We start from the raw sequence: 15,538 nt of genomic DNA, 5'->3' as shown, positions 1-15,538 counted from the left end.
TGCTGATAGGACTTGTTTGTGGGAATAACATATTCCTCCAGAGGGGCATGGCATAGAACGTGAGTATATATTCCTCCAACGAACTCTCTAATGTGGGATGTGAGTACGTTCGAACGGTCATGGTTCAACGTTTGAACGTTCTCTCACATCCCACATTGCTCCCGCATCCTCCGACTAAAATCTTTGCCTTGAAATGAATGGTTTTTGTAATCTCTGCGCTTTTAGGAGTAACCTCTGGACTTGTAGGAGTCACTTCAAAGTGTGCCATCTGCAAGCTTCTTTGTTTGGCAGTTTTGGGTCTGTTTATAAAGGCATACATTTTGAAAGGCAACATCCATCAAGCATGTTGAAAATTTATTGTACCTATCTTAGATACAAGCTATCCTTAATGAGACTGAAGAAGATTCAAAACTGTTTTTCTCTCTGGCATGCTAGGAATGGCTCCTTTCACTTGAACACAAAGAGAAGCTGCCGCAGCTGGAAAAAATGAAAACAGAAAAAATCATGAGCAAAATTGTTTTAAGAAACATAATCAAAATAGAATAAGGGTTGATGCAGCCCATACCCGCAAATCTCAAGCACTCCCTTTTGGACTTGCCCTCCACAAGAGCCACTGCAAAAGAGGCAGTAAACGTATCACCAGCTCCAGTTGTATCGAGTACTTTTGCAGCAGAGATGACAGATTGTTTAATTGGTTCTTCACCTTCTACAAATAGAGCAGACCCTTTGGACCCAAGCTTCACTAGGACTTGCTTAACACCCTGAAATTAGACATAGAATGAAACTACGGCTTAGTCAAGCTTGGATATACGAGCACCTTCCAATTGTGCTTAAATGACAGACCATCATCCAAATCAAAACCAAATGACAACGTAAGAGCCAACACAAGAAAGCTGATAGGAATAGTGTTAGAATGTCATAAAAATACCAGATTCCAATATCTGCACAGTATTTCCCTTCCCGGTTCTTTTTATGCCAAATCTAGATGATATGACTAATAATGAATCTTCAGGTTTCAGACACCAAAAACAAAAATCTTCAAGTCATAGAAAATGGCAGTCTAGAAGCATGACTATCTGTTTAAAGCTTTGAAGACTTCTGGCAGCAAAACTTACCATTTTATGAAATTTCACCACAGCATGACTAATCTGTTCAAAGCTTTCAGTCGGCATTCCTGTCAAACGACCAAGCTCAGTTTCATTTGGGCTCAAAATATCAACAAAGTTCAATAATTCCTGGGAGATTGGTGTATCCATTCCTCCAGCATCCAAAATGACTGGTACGCCTGCACTCTTGGCAGCCTAAATATAAAATGGTATATCAGACTATACATGAAATTACAAACAATAACAGAGACAAATAGAATCAGAATGTTTATAGTTTTATCCACTATTTAAAGGGACACAATGTTGAAATTCATAATAAATAAACTTTATGTGAAAAATAGGCAATGAAAATTAAGGGTCTATATGATCACTCTTTGATGCCTAAGAACAGACCAACTGCCCCATGTACTTTAAGTGACTTAAGTGTGGTCTGCTATCGGATTCAACTTTAACACAAAATGGTAATCAGTGGAAGGTATGGTGTAAAGCCAACAAGACAACTAAAGTCCCGATCAGAACTAAACCAAAAAAAGATCCTATGATTAAACAGATTATCAAGCAAATGACTGATTATCCTTGAGCAAATTACCTTATGCCTGCTGAGATCCTATATGGTGTTATGTTGTTTACAAGGCACAGACCTCAATTCGAGACTCAAATATCCAAATCAATAGCACTTCACACCAATTTAATCGTTTACAGCTCTGTAGAAGTCATAATTGTCACATACAGTTTAAGAAGTCACTATTAAATCATTCAATTTCACATGGCAAAAAACAACATAGAATATTTAATTAGATTCACACACATGCGACAAGTAAAATATAAGTGTATACCTTCCTGAGCGTTTTGTTCTATTCAATAAGTTAGTCTGAAAAAGCTATTCTGAGCAAGACATCACTTGTAATTTCAAACTCAAAGTTGGTTGAACTAATGCCTTCCAGAAGCTACATGGAGCTTCCTTCTCCCACAAAACCAATCAAGCTATTATGTTGATTACTAAAGAACTAGTGTGCTGTTAAGCTAATGCTGTTTTTTGTTGTTCACATCCAGTTTGGAAACTCCATAAAAATCCACAACTCAAAAATGTACTATTAAAACTCCTTCAGTTTAACTCACAATATCTCTACCTTTGATCTTCCTGCCACATTCTCATCAACAAACTGAAGGAAATGTCTTGCCAGAAAAACAGAACAAAAAGCCTAAAAGAAACATCAATACTGCACAGATTCACGCATACAGTAGCCAATCAGCCCTTTTACCTAGATCCAAGAAAGCTCAAAGCTTTCTAATACCCAACATACATAATCACAAATGCCAACAACATAAATTTCACAAATTTCAATTCCTCTATCATATGGCCAATCATCTTCCATTCTGTAACAAAGTAAATGAAACTTTCTTAGATTTCAAGTTGAAACACCTTCAACAAAACGAATCCTGTTGTAAGTAAAATCAAAACTAAATCATCAAAGACTTCACAAAGTCATTTTTAGAGCAAGTGATTCTAATCTAGCAGAAGACAACAATCTCCAAGAAGCTTACCATATTTCATCATTACCCAAAGTGTAACATCCAATTTGATTACTATTTAATAAATAAACAAAAGTGAATTTAAAAATTAAAAAATTAGAAAAGCCCTGACCTTTGCAACCTGAGTGTTGACCGATTCTGGGATCTCCCTCTGAAGCAAAACAATCCCAGCATTCCTCACAACCTCCAAATCCCCATCAGAAAGCTTCTCAGGCCAGCAGTGCATGTTGGCACCACCAACAATGATGATGGAGTTTTGCCCATCAGATTGCAACATCACCACAGCATGCCCAGTGGGTGCAGCAGAAACAGCACTCAAGTGATCAAGGTGGACCCCACCACTCTGCAGAGCCTCAGTGATCAGCTTCCCATGGGCATCTTCACCCACCTGACCCACAAAGTACGTTGGGTAAGAAAGCTTGCCTCCACAGGCAGCCTGGTTGGCGCCTTTGCCACCAGCCAGGGTCTGGCCATTCTTGGCTGAAATGGTCTCGCCTTCTTTGGGCAGCCTGTCAATCTCCACATAGATGTCTGCATTGGCTGAGCCCACTACAACAAGAGGTGAGCTTGTGATGGTGAGAGGGGTTGGTGGGTTTGGAGTTTTTGATGCATCTGTGGAGAAACAGGGAAATAGGTTTCTTCCATTGGATTGGTTTTGGGTGTTGTTGAATTGAAGATGTGGGTTTGTGTTGATTGCTCTGTTTGGGTGGTTTGAGAAATGGGTTTGGATTTTATCGTACCATTGATTTGATGGTGAAAATGCTACCGCTCTCATGGCACTCATTGCTGTCTCTCTCTGTCTCTCTCTCTCTCTCTATCTCTCGCAGAAATTAGCTTTCTAGGACTAATCGAAAATTCTAATACTTTCTAGCAGATGGATTGGCGAGTTGGTAACAACAGTGATTTCAGCTTTTTACACCCCAGTTTGTATCTCCCTTCCCGCAAATTAGATGAAAATTGGGACGAGTCAGGTAAAATCTAAAAAAATCCAAACGTCCTAACGTGGTCATCAGAGAGCCTCTTTCTCCAAATTCATGTAAACGAAAGCCACGTGTCCGAAACACAAATCTGCTGATCCTAGTCCAGTGTTAGTTGCGTGATCTGTCGAATCAAAATGCCGATCTCAAATCAACACCGAAACAAAACACTAATCGAACGGCCAGCATTGACCTACTACCATACCTCGTTTCATATCGACAACAGAAGATCATTCTCGGCTAACGATTTTATGCCCATTTGCGATTGTTGTTGGAAAACGTTGAAGCTATATAAGAGAGTTGAATTTCAAGGTCGTCAATGGCATCTTCTGGTTGCAGTTTGAGCTTACCAGCAACAGCAGCTTACATTTCCTCGAAAACTCAGTTCGTCTTTGGCTTGAAATCCAATAATTTTGTATTGAATTCCCGACCTTTGGCCAAACCCAAGAGGCTCTGCTTCTCTGTTCGTGCAATGGGTTCATCTGCTTCTTCACCAGACAGAAGTTCTCAAGGTATTTTCTATTTAGGTGTATATATATGGTGACCCAATGAAGAAGTCAATCTGAATTTATTTTCCATTTTGAAAATTGATATAGGATTTTGTAGAAAGATATGTTTTTTAATGTCCTTGTGTTGTTGGGTGATGCCCAATTCTGTTAAAAGTTCAAATATTTTCTCACATGAAATGGATTTTCATTTATGTATGTGCAGGATAAAGAATCTTTCATTATCATAATTTTTATGTTGTGTTTCTGTTTACTGGTCATGTGCAGAGACAGGTGTGGTTGAATATAAATCTGTAAGTGATCAAGAATGGAAGAAGCGGCTTACCCAGGAACAGTTTTACATCACTCGTCAAAAGGGAACAGAGAGGGCTTTCACTGGGTATATTATATGCTTCTTTAATCTGGAATTTGATGTTTGTTATTGCAGAAGATCCACTATCTTTCCAACTTTGTTATCTGAAATTTTGAACTTGAAATTTTATTCATTTTTTGGGAGCTTTTGGACCTACTAGGAAGTTTCAAAGTAAAATTTTCATCTAGCAAGTTATGTTAGGCTCTTCAGACCTAAAGAGGCCTTTGGTAATAGAGGGATGCTGATTAGTTCTTTGTTGTCTCTGCTATCTTATACCCCTTGAATCTTGTATAATAGGAAAATATCTATATAGGATGTGGGAAAATTTTCTTGCAGTTCATGCGTTGTAGTTATGTGGCATGCACATTTTCCGCTAGCTCCGAAGTAGAATTACTAGCCATTTTTTTTGGTTTCTCGAATGGAGGAGGGCCTAAGCCCGACCAAACAAAGACAATTACTAGCCTTTCTTTACAAACAATTGAAGAATGGCTAGTAATTGGCTTTGTTTGCATAATAATAAGTCAGAAGGACTTTCTAACCATGTCATGAGGCAAACATGAGCAAGTTTCTTTATGCGTTTTATAGGGTTGGAATCTGGCTTCTGACTTAGGAAAAGGGTGAGGACAAGAGTACTCAGGATAGTATCATAGTATACAGCATAAAGGATGGATTTTTCTCTTTTCAGCCTTGAGCCTTGCTCACCCGTAAAAATCTTTTTGCCAGTTGCAAGCTTGAATACGTGGTGGAATGAAAAATGCTTCCCATGCTTGCTTCCCACATAAGCACAACCAAGCAATGTTGATGGAGACAGTTAGCTACTTGCATTCCTCTTATCAAATTTCATCTGTTATTCATGTTGGCCTTTTTATCTTAATCTTCAGGGAATACTGGAATACCAAAACCCAAGGAACTTACCATTGCATATGTTGTGACACACCTCTATTTGAGTAAGTACTATTCTAGCTAATTTTGGGTTTTCATTGAATATTATGCTCTTGCGCATTCTTTTAACATCGATCGATAAAAATATTTTCACCTTCAGATCATCTACCAAATTTGATAGTGGAACCGGTTGGCCATCTTATTACCAGCCGATGGGAAACAATGTGAAGTCCAAGTTAGACTTGTCTATTATAATTATGCCTCGCACGGAAGTTCTTTGTGCCGCATGTGATGCTCATCTCGGCCATGTCTTTGATGATGGACCACCACCCACGGGAAAGCGTTACTGTATAAACAGGTAAGTCATCGGTTCCCCTTTTTCTTTACCTTTTTTTCTTGCCCTTTCTCCCCATATATTGAGCTTTTAGAATGGACTTGTTATGACAAGAAACTACCCCTGCAGTGCCTCTCTGAAACTAAAACCAGTGTAGGAAGCAAAATCTCGCAAGAGGGTGACTCTTTTGTGCCGGCTCACCGGACGATTGCCAGTCAGTTACAGACGGGGACAGAACTGTTTCATGAACTCACAAATTCAAATTGTTAGCCATGTTTCTTCATGAAAAAGAATATGTTAGCCATGTTTATGAGGACCTAAAGTGTATATGGGCAATTCCTAAGGCAAAATATACATCTTAATATTAATATCTCATGTATAGATTAGATAGCAGGATATTGGCGGAATATGCTTCTTTTACTATCAACATTTTGGGGCTTCCCCTTGCAAACTACACTAACACCTCTACGAAACTGTTCAGTTTGCTCTCCATTTTTAAGAGGACACTACTTCCCTCCTTTAACCATAAGGAGAAACTCCTCCTTACCTTATCCATAAGGAGGAACTCCTCCTTAGTGATGTGGCTCAACCACAAACTAACATGTGTACTTTTTTTTCACTAAAAAATATTTTTGTTTCTTCTCTTTTATCATTCATAACTGATTTTTTTTCCCTTTCATCTATCCCACAAATAACCTCTTTAGTTTTTTATAATTAGGCAATGAGACATTATAGATGTACTTTAATTTCTTACTAGCCCCTTGGCACATGTTCATGCATGTGCCAATTGGTTTTATTTTTTATTTTATTTTTAGAATTAAGAAAAGATAACATGGGTAGTTATGTTCTATAAAAGTAGGACCTATTATCTGATTTTGTTTTTAATTTTAATTTTTTTAAGGTAAAAAAATGTGAATTTACCATATTATCCTCATTTAATTAATAATTTCAATTATTAATGTTTGAATTAATCACTTGCATTTTTTGGTATTTTGAATGTTTCACCATTTTTTGCATTTTGCTTTATATATTTAGATTCTACGGTCTCTACAACTCAAAGTTGGCGTGATTCAAAAATGTCTATATCCTTTAAAAAGATACAACTCCATGAAGAAACTATGCCTACCGACATTGTCAATAGCAATTTGGCTTAAGGTGAACTGTTGGAGAGGAGTTAGAAAAGTCCACAAAAGACTTCAAATTTAACTGAGGTATGAAATAAAAAAATAAATTAGTTTTACTAATGAAATAAAAGGAAAAAACACTTTTGAGACTTAAAAAAGAGAGTACATATGTCAATTCGTAGTTAAGCCACATTATTAGGTAAGGAGGAGTTTCTCCTTACCCGTAAGGAGAGAAGTATTGTCTTTTTTTATATAAGTACTCTTTCTATGAGGTAGCTCGATGATCAGGCACCTCTTTCTTGACATGAAAGTTCAATGCTGGCGAGAAGAAGGAAAGGCAAATAGGAAGAGGAATGCTTTCTACTTTGCTTTATTCTATGTATCTTTCTTGTAATTTTCATTTCTTAATTGATTCATTGAAAAAACTCTATTTTTTTTAAATAAAATGATTGGATTAAGAAATAAAATAAATTAATAAAAATATTATATTTTTAATAAAATGATGGGATTAAGAAATAAAATAAATAAGTTCGAGAAGACTTGCGTTGCGTGTACTGTAATTAAACCAAAAAAAACAAAACAAAAGAAAGTCTAGGTGCTTAACACATTTGTTTCATAACTTTAGTATTTGAAAACAAATTTTCCAGTAGTCTTTTTCTTGTTATATTGAAGGAATCAAATTCTCCTAGTAGCCTAATCTTAAGCTAATGAATTTAAAGGGAGAAATTGACAATTCCCTTGTTTGGTAATTTAAGAGCGGAATTTATTAAATGATGCGTGAAAAAAATTGTGGAAATTGTGGCATCAAATTTTCAAGTTTAATTTCTACCAAAATAGATGTCATTTTGCAATTTCCACAGTGCCATTTACAAAATTATGTCATTTACAAAATTCGACATACATAAATTCAAACACTGAAATCTTCAATTGCCATAATTGAAATGTTGGAAATCTAAATTACTTCATTTTAGAATTCTATGTAATTTTCAATTTCGTCATCCAAACGGAGGGCAATAGATTTTTTTTTTCCAATAAATTTATTTATACTTAGGAGGATTTGATTCGTGGAAAGGAATCCATATGGAGTATCAAGCAAAGAAAATTTACGAGAATGAAGATTCGAACTCGAGTATAATCACAAACTCACTACACTAACCAACTGACTTAATCCGCATATGCGAACTTAATTTTTTATATTTTTTAGTACAAATGATAATCTAAACTATAATGGAAGGAAGCTTTTCTCATACATTACCACGATGTCATGGAATTTAAACATGAGATCACTAGTTTGTAAACTAAAAACCTTTTTCAATTGAGTTAGGCACGTTGGCCAGCTTAACCTTTTATGAAAGGAAGAAATTTTATGAATTTTGAGCTAACCCTTTCGAAAAGCTAGTCGTTACTCGTTACTGGAATCGTGGAACCCAAATCCAAGAAACTACTGTACGCACAAAACACCCCCACCATAATATTAACCCCCGAAATCCAAACTCGTTAAACCCTCTCCCTCTCTCCCCCGCGCCCGCTCTCGCTCTCGCAGAGCCGAGACCCAGACCACCATCTTATTCTTCCCTCACTCGTCTCTCCCTCAACTTCAATTATGTACGGAGGCGGTGAGTACACAAAAAACCTAACAACACTTGCATGCTGTATTCGATTTCTCTGATTTGAATTTTTTGGGGCTTTCTTTTTCTCTGGTTTCCAGATGAAGTATCGGCTATTGTTCTTGACCTCGGCTCCCACACTTGCAAAGCTGGCTATGCCGGCGAAGATGCGCCCAAGGCAGTCTTCCCATCAGTATGTGCTTATTTATTTCTACTAAATAGTTCAGCTAAAATTTTCATAATGTCAATCACATTTACTTTGGGTTGTTCTTTTTCTTGTTCAATTACTAGTTACCGTTATAAAGTTCACAACTTTGTTGCTGTGCCTAATCAAAATGCAAACTTGTAGTTCAATACTAAGCATTTTTGCTTTATAGATCCAGGAAATGTTACAATCTGGGTCAAGTTACTGACAATGCAGAATGTGTGTGGCTTTGCAGTTACCCATTTGAAATTTTTTAACCTATAGCTAAAGAATTGTAGCCTTTTGGGTACATGTCTGGTGTTAGGACCGTCCCAAAGATTTTAGAATTATAGGTTGTTGTTTATTTTAGAAGAATGATTAAGAGTTTTCCTTCCTACACCATGATGGATAAGGCGCCAGTACTGGTGGAAAATCATCTTCAGTAGAGGGGGGTTAAAGTTGATGGGATTTATGCAGTTAGGTGGGAAGTTCATGGTTGCGTTTGAATCAGTTGGGAGTTTTTGCAGAATGGCTGGAACTTTTGTTGTTTTTTTTTTGTTTTTTTGTTTTGTTTTGAATTTATTAGTTATGGAATTTTAATATATGCATTGAATTTCTGAGCATTAGAGGATGGACCTTACTAATTAAATTCGTCGAATTAGGTGTAGAAATTGTTTACTATGTTTTAGTCCGTGAATTGGAGAGTTATTATTACTAGTTCATATGTAAATTAAAAATTTAAAACTGATATTGGTATCTGTTTTTGTTTGTCAAGGTTGTTGGATCGATTGATCAAATGGAAGTTGAAACTGAAACAGAAAATAATTCTGGACCTGCTGTAGATCCAAAAAGTAATTCCAAATCTCTTGATTCTGACAAAGCCAAGGGAAAACGCAAATTATATGTGGGATCTCAAGCCTTAGGGTACCGTCGGGATCATATGGAGGTCAGTCTCTAATTAAAAGTTTTTGTCATTCGAGCACTTTTTCTATAAGACTTTGATTAACTACTGCTGTTCTTTCAGGTGTTATCACCCATAAAGGATGGAGTTATTGTTGACTGGGAAGCTGTGGAAGGTATATGGGACCATGCTTTTAGGTAACTACTAATGGATGAATCAGTATTCTGCTATGCTTTAAATTTATTTACTCTTTCAAATTATTCTGGGAGTATCTTCATGTGTTTAGAAGCTTCTCATATTCAACTGTATTCTGTTATTCAAGTAATTTTAATTTGGACTTAACAGATGTATGTAATACTGTAGCTTCACTTTACCAAAGGCTTGGATTTTACGTTTTCCCAGTTATTTGTCCATCTAGCAATTTCGGTTTCCCAATTATTTAATTGTGTTTCTGTATATTACCATGTCACTAAGTGCTTGCTATTTGTTTCAGGGAATGCCTATTGGTTGATCCTAAAGAGCATCCAATGCTACTTGCAGAGCCATCTTCTAACACTCAACAACAGAGAGAAAGGTAAGCTTAGCAATTATTAAATTTTCTCATTAGCTCACAATTGTGACTATGTAGTTAAACCAAAATGCTTATGTAATTGTTAATGTATTCTTTTGTGACAAACTTGGACTTCACATACAAGGATAAAAACATCCGCCGTACAGATAGCTTAAATAAGGGGTTTTTTTGGTTATTAGGGTTGGGTGTGCCATCCTTAATTTTTCTTCCTCTTCTTTCTTTCTGTTTGGATCATGTCAGTGGAAATCAAGCATTTTTACTCTGTTAAAGGCCGATATCAGGGAAATCTTGGGAATATAGGGGAACCTTTGCTATATCAGGCAAATTTCTGGGATAGAGGGGAAGAACTTGTTTCAACCCCACTATCAGTATCAGTGTCTTGATTATGTTGCATACTGATGTATTCATTATGTTCCTGTACTATTGTTACATACTTTGATTTTGTTGTTTTAAAGTTTTTAACTTGTAATAATTATGCCCAACCCACTTGATAAAAGGTTTTGATCATTATCTGCTCCATCATTATTTATGGTTTAATTGGTGTCTCTATATTTTTAGTTTTTATGTTAAATGATTGAGGTTTGTCTTGTACCTGACAGGACGGCAGAGCTTATGTTTGAAAAGTACAAAGTTCCTGCCTTATTTTTGGCCAAGAATGCTGTATGCCCCCTCTTCATCTCATCTCCTTGATTCCAACTTGTAGAACATGGATTAGTATTACAGAATCTGTTCTTTTATTCCATTTAAAAATCAGTCTGCAATTGGTGAGTAACTGGAATACTTTTGATGCCAGGTTCTCACATCTTTTGCATCAGGCCGTGCTACCTCGTTAGTAGTTGATAGGTAGGGGATTACATAATTTTGACTGTGATTGCATATAATTTTAGTACTTTCACATCTTCTTTCGTTTTAAGCCGATCTTATATAATTTGGTATATCATTTCTATTGTTGTATCCTTTCTTTTTCACACATATACGTAATCAAATTGTTCACTTGGGGCTCAACTTGGGGTTTGGTGCAGACCATGGACCTATACCTATTTGCTTTATGTTAATCAAATTTTTTTTTTGGACGAAAAGCTTTATGTTAATCATAAGTAGGAATAGGAGGACAGATTAAGATGTATGCCTTGCCAAGGGAGAGAATGTTTATACCAATTCAATATCAGTACTTCAGTTTCAACAAATGTCAACCAAAGTATCTATCTCAGTGGAAATGTCAGTAAAAGTGGACGAACATGCAGAAATTTTTTTAAATCAGAAGAAAAATAAGAAAATTTTGAATGTAGCTTTAGGAAATCATAAACCTAGACAGTGTATCGATTGAAATTTTGGGAATACAACATCTATGAATTTGAAATTGTTTACTATGCAATGTACTTGTTGAAGTTTTTAATACTGCTTCTAGAGTGATTTAATGTATTTATTGTCCTTTCATGCTTTTTCTGGATTTATGGCGTGCAAAACTAACATATAGTTTGCACATAATTGCAAAATTCATCCAGTGGTGGAGGATCAACTACAGTTGCTCCAGTTCATGATGGCTATGTTCTTCAAAAGGTACTTTTCACTTTCCAATCAAGTTAATTTGTAGGTCATTTTTATATGGTTACATTTCATGTTGAGCTAAATTTTACTTGATTTTCTTTGTGAGCTACTCGTATAGTGGCCTCTTGCACTCTATAAATGCCTTTACCAACCTTCTGTCAGAAGTGAATTAAATGGGAAATTTAAGAAGGGTTTTTGCTTTAAAAGTTTAATACTATCATATTTTGCTTGTTCAACTTTTTACAGGCTGTGGCATCTTCTCCTATTGGAGGAGAATTTCTTACTGATTGTTTGACAAAAAGTTTGGAAAGTAAAGGAATGACGGTGAGTGACTACGTAAATTTCATTTGGAGGGTAATCATTTGCCTGAAGTTGCTCTCCTTTTTTTATTTAATTATTTTCGTATTTATTTGTTTTATTTGTAGATTAAACCCAGATATTCTTTCAAGAGAAAGGAAACACGACCTGGGGAGTTTCAGGTACTTTTTGGTTTTATTGTTGGATGTATTCACAAATAGTTGAGGATTAAGTTGCAATATGCTTCCAGTCTGAAAATTGTATTGATGGCTTGGTGCATACCAGCTGCCTGATTATTATGTTCCTCTGGAATTTGCACTTGTTTATTTTTTAATCAAAACAATCTTGAGACTTAGCCAATATTCAACTTAGATGCACATATATAGCTTTAGACTTATTTATTTATAGCTTTATATCATTATTACCATATCTCAATGTTGTAGGTGGTAGATGTTGATCTTCCAAATACCACAGAAAGCTACAAACTCTATTCCCAGGTCTGTGATTTACCAGAATATTTCTTATTAAAAAGTCATATTCTTTTTCCTTTTCTACTGAATTTAGCTTTGTGACAGAGGGTGGTTGCTAGTGATATCAAAGAATGTGTGTGTAGAGCCCCTGACACTCCATATGATGGTTTGCTATTCTTCCTTTCTCTTATGCGCTTGAGTGATTTAAGAAGGCTTGTTGCTATGTCCATAGCTGTATTAAATGCTTTAATCTTCAAGGAAAATAAAAATGTTCATTTAGAATTCTAATAGGATTTTCATTTTTTTTTCTTTCCAGAAAGCGCATATTCAAACATTCCAACGACCTCATATGAGCTTCCTGATGGCCAGTGAGTCTTATTCTACTTTATGATTTTCTATTTGGTCTGTTATCGGTCTTGCTAATTCATGGTGCACCTCATTAAATGATGACCGCCTAATCTTGTGCAAATTGAATACTGTTTAATTAGTTTTAATTTTTGTTTGTTTTATAAATATGTAGTGACTTTGTGATCATGATACAGGACAATTGAAATTGGAGCGGATAGATTCAAGATTCCTGATATTCTATTTAACCCATCCTTGGCTCAGGTGGATGTCTTCTAAACTACATGATGCCTGCTTTTAACTTTTTCTTGAATGCTTGGAAATCTCATGGGACATATTTGCATTCAACCATGCTCTTATTATTGTCTGTTACATAATTTCATGTAATTGACGCTTTCAAGTTTCCAATTTTGTCTTAATATGTGAACCTTGTGTAAAGTGAGATATGGCTGTTTCATCTTGAGCATTTTTCTTTTGACAAGAAACAATAACTTTACTGAAAAAGAGAAGATAATGCACAAAATAGCGTGGACAAGAGGTCCATCATATGCGAACCTTGTCCATTTTCAGCAGTTCTTTGCACTTGGATAATTGATGGCTCAAAGAATATATCTTAAGTTTGTTTCTGTGGGCTGTTTGAACTTTTCAATCGGTAAATTGGCTTTAGGAAGAGTAGTAACTTCTTTTCATGTCTACTAAAGTTGGTGATATTTTGATACATAAAATTTTCTTAATAAAATTTAGGAAATTGGCCAGTTTTATATGTGGTTACACAGTTGGAATTTTAGAGGATTTGATGTTACAATATAAATAAAAAGGGTTGGACCACATTTTAAAAATCAACTGTAAATTGCACTTGATAAAAAAAGTTTGATCTCTGATTTTTCTGTGATATCAGTGTTACCAAATGCTATTCTGTTGAAGTGATTTCTTGATGGATTGGTTGCGTAAATATATGTTTTAGTTGGTACTTTTCCTGCATGTTCTATCTATCTTATTTTATTTCGATGAAATGTCAGACAATTCCCGGTGTTGAGAATTTTGCGGAGATTGCTCCTCTTCGTGGTTTGCCTCAAATGGTAATTCGTGCTTTATTTTCCAATGAGTGGGTGCTTCCATGGAGTTGTTTATCTGTTTTTCTTTTTGTTCCCCCTCATTTTTTTAACTGATGGTTTACTCTTATTGTTTGTTCTCTCCAGGTTATCGAGAGCATTAACAAGTGTGACGTGGACATTCGTCGTGAATTATTTAGTAGTATACTGGTAAAATGCATGAAATCACTTGTTTTTTCCCCACCTAATTAACAAAAACTAATAGCATAAAGGAGTTTAGTAGAGACATCTGGATGCAAAAAAATATGTTTGGGTGGGACTTACTGAATAAGTGTTGCAAATCTCTGTGTTAAATATGAAGACTTCCTGAAAATTGCTTAATTTGTTACATTCTTGGAATTCCTTGATGTACAACTTGGTGGAACATGCTTCGGAAATATGATATGGTTGCTCCTTTTTTTAATCAGCTTGCTGGTGGCACAGCATCAATGCAACAGTTAAAGGAACGCCTTGAGAAAGACTTGCTGGAGGTATTGCTTTTCAATGAAGCACCAACATGATCATATTTCTTTTTTCTCAGCCAATGTTTGGTTATTGAATTTGGATTCTATTTCTTATATCGTTTCAATGGGTTGGTGTTAAGAATTTCACTCTGTGTGTGTGTGTGTGTGTGTGCAGGAGTCTCCTCAAGCTGCTAGAGTTAAAGTATTGGCAAGTGGGAATTCAACTGAAAGGCGATTCAGGTAAAGCCAATACATAAGCATATTTAACTTGAACCTTTTTACTTCTTTCGTATAGAATACATTTAGAGCATATTTTACCGGATAAAGCTTCCACTCAGTAAAATCCTTTCAAGTTTCACCTTTATGTACTTGTGTTATTAAATGTGATGTTGGTAATATAACATTCATGCAATTTCTCTTCCCCTGACTTCATTATGGCTTTTTTTTTTTTTTGCAGTGTTTGGATAGGTGGGAGTATACTGGCGTCTCTTGGTTCATTCCAGCAAATGTGGTTCTCCAAGGCTGAGTAAGTTTCATGATTTCACCTGTGTTTGCACTTAGACTAGCTTGTTTAGCGGCATCAAATGATATAGGTCTTTAAGTGATGATTAAGAAATCATAGTGTGTTTAGTGGTTCTCTATTGATATTTTGCTTCATGTGATTGCAATCAACAGGTATGAGGAGCATGGGGCTTCTTATGTACAGAGAAAATGCCCTTGAAATTGTCTTCCAGACTGCAAGTAGGAAAATTTGTGCTTGATTTTCTCTTAATTTTTACATCCAGATTTTTTTAAAGAAGAAAATTATAATTACTCTGGTGTTTTCAGGTCTCTCATATGCTCCCTCCACCATGCTAACCTTTTCCAGAATTGTCAAAGCTTCAAACTTGTGTCGCCGATACGGATGATAGAATGCTTTGATTTGTATCAACCGACACTGATGATCCCTTATATTGTTCTGTGGCATACTTTTCTTTACTTCAGCAGATTTTCACATGTTAAATTAATGTCCAATTGATTAGGGGGTTTATTGTGGTGGTGCTCATCGTTTCAAAGCATATTGTTGGACGTGTTTTAAATGACTAACGCTTATTGTAGACCAACCTTTGCTACAACCTCTCTCTCTCTCTCTCTCTCATAAACACACAAAATATATTCTTCAACTGGAATAACGGAAACAACATACCAACAATAAAATGCTACGTGGTGAAAGCTATTGGACCTCATACCATCTAATCAAATTAAT

General features: G+C 35.8%; 3 protein-coding genes across 4 annotated transcripts; 2 read left to right on the top strand and 1 right to left on the bottom strand.

The window, feature by feature from the left end:
• Window positions 1-249: 249 nt before the first annotated feature.
• On the bottom strand, window positions 250-3,601 carry LOC103325947 (pfkB-like carbohydrate kinase family protein). Of its 2 annotated transcripts, XM_008228138.3 has the most exons (4): window positions 2,752-3,587; window positions 1,116-1,301; window positions 566-761; window positions 250-477 (listed from the first exon to the last, which is right to left on the bottom strand). In XM_008228138.3, exons 1-4 carry the CDS (start codon window positions 3,421-3,423, stop codon window positions 386-388), a joined length of 1,146 nt encoding a protein of 381 aa, XP_008226360.2. In that variant the 5' UTR covers window positions 3,424-3,587; the 3' UTR covers window positions 250-385. The 2 variants fall into 2 exon arrangements, with proteins under 2 accessions (XP_008226360.2, XP_088903893.1); XM_089047767.1 differs by lacking the exons at window positions 250-477; window positions 566-761 and adding an exon at window positions 768-981 and having other exon boundaries at window positions 2,752-3,601.
• Window positions 3,602-3,869: 268 nt separating this feature from the next.
• On the top strand, window positions 3,870-6,144 carry MSRB1 (methionine sulfoxide reductase B 1). The gene is made up of 5 exons (XM_008228139.2): window positions 3,870-4,128; window positions 4,390-4,501; window positions 5,356-5,421; window positions 5,517-5,714; window positions 5,820-6,144. Exons 1-5 carry the CDS (start codon window positions 3,936-3,938, stop codon window positions 5,845-5,847), a joined length of 597 nt encoding a protein of 198 aa, XP_008226361.2. The 5' UTR covers window positions 3,870-3,935; the 3' UTR covers window positions 5,848-6,144.
• A 2,045-nt stretch (window positions 6,145-8,189) lies between these two features.
• ARP4 (actin-related protein 4) lies at window positions 8,190-15,407 on the top strand. Its single transcript, XM_008228140.2, has 21 exons — window positions 8,190-8,430; window positions 8,523-8,614; window positions 9,381-9,551; window positions 9,630-9,703; window positions 10,000-10,080; window positions 10,677-10,737; window positions 10,871-10,920; window positions 11,583-11,637; window positions 11,872-11,949; window positions 12,051-12,104; window positions 12,366-12,419; window positions 12,498-12,558; window positions 12,709-12,760; window positions 12,935-13,001; window positions 13,757-13,816; window positions 13,937-13,999; window positions 14,257-14,319; window positions 14,468-14,532; window positions 14,750-14,818; window positions 14,968-15,033; window positions 15,121-15,407. Exons 1-20 carry the CDS (start codon window positions 8,418-8,420, stop codon window positions 15,011-15,013), a joined length of 1,329 nt encoding a protein of 442 aa, XP_008226362.1. The 5' UTR covers window positions 8,190-8,417; the 3' UTR covers window positions 15,014-15,033; window positions 15,121-15,407.
• The last annotated feature ends 131 nt before the right edge of the window (window positions 15,408-15,538 follow it).

Source organism: Prunus mume, linkage group LG3 (genome assembly GCF_029339155.1).
Source record: "Prunus mume cultivar Tortuosa linkage group LG3, ASM2933915v1, whole genome shotgun sequence".
In the NCBI taxonomy this organism is placed as follows: Eukaryota; Viridiplantae; Streptophyta; class Magnoliopsida; order Rosales; family Rosaceae; genus Prunus; species Prunus mume.
The sequence above is the reverse complement of the archived record's forward strand: the minus strand, read 5'-3'. Positions and strand labels throughout refer to the sequence as shown.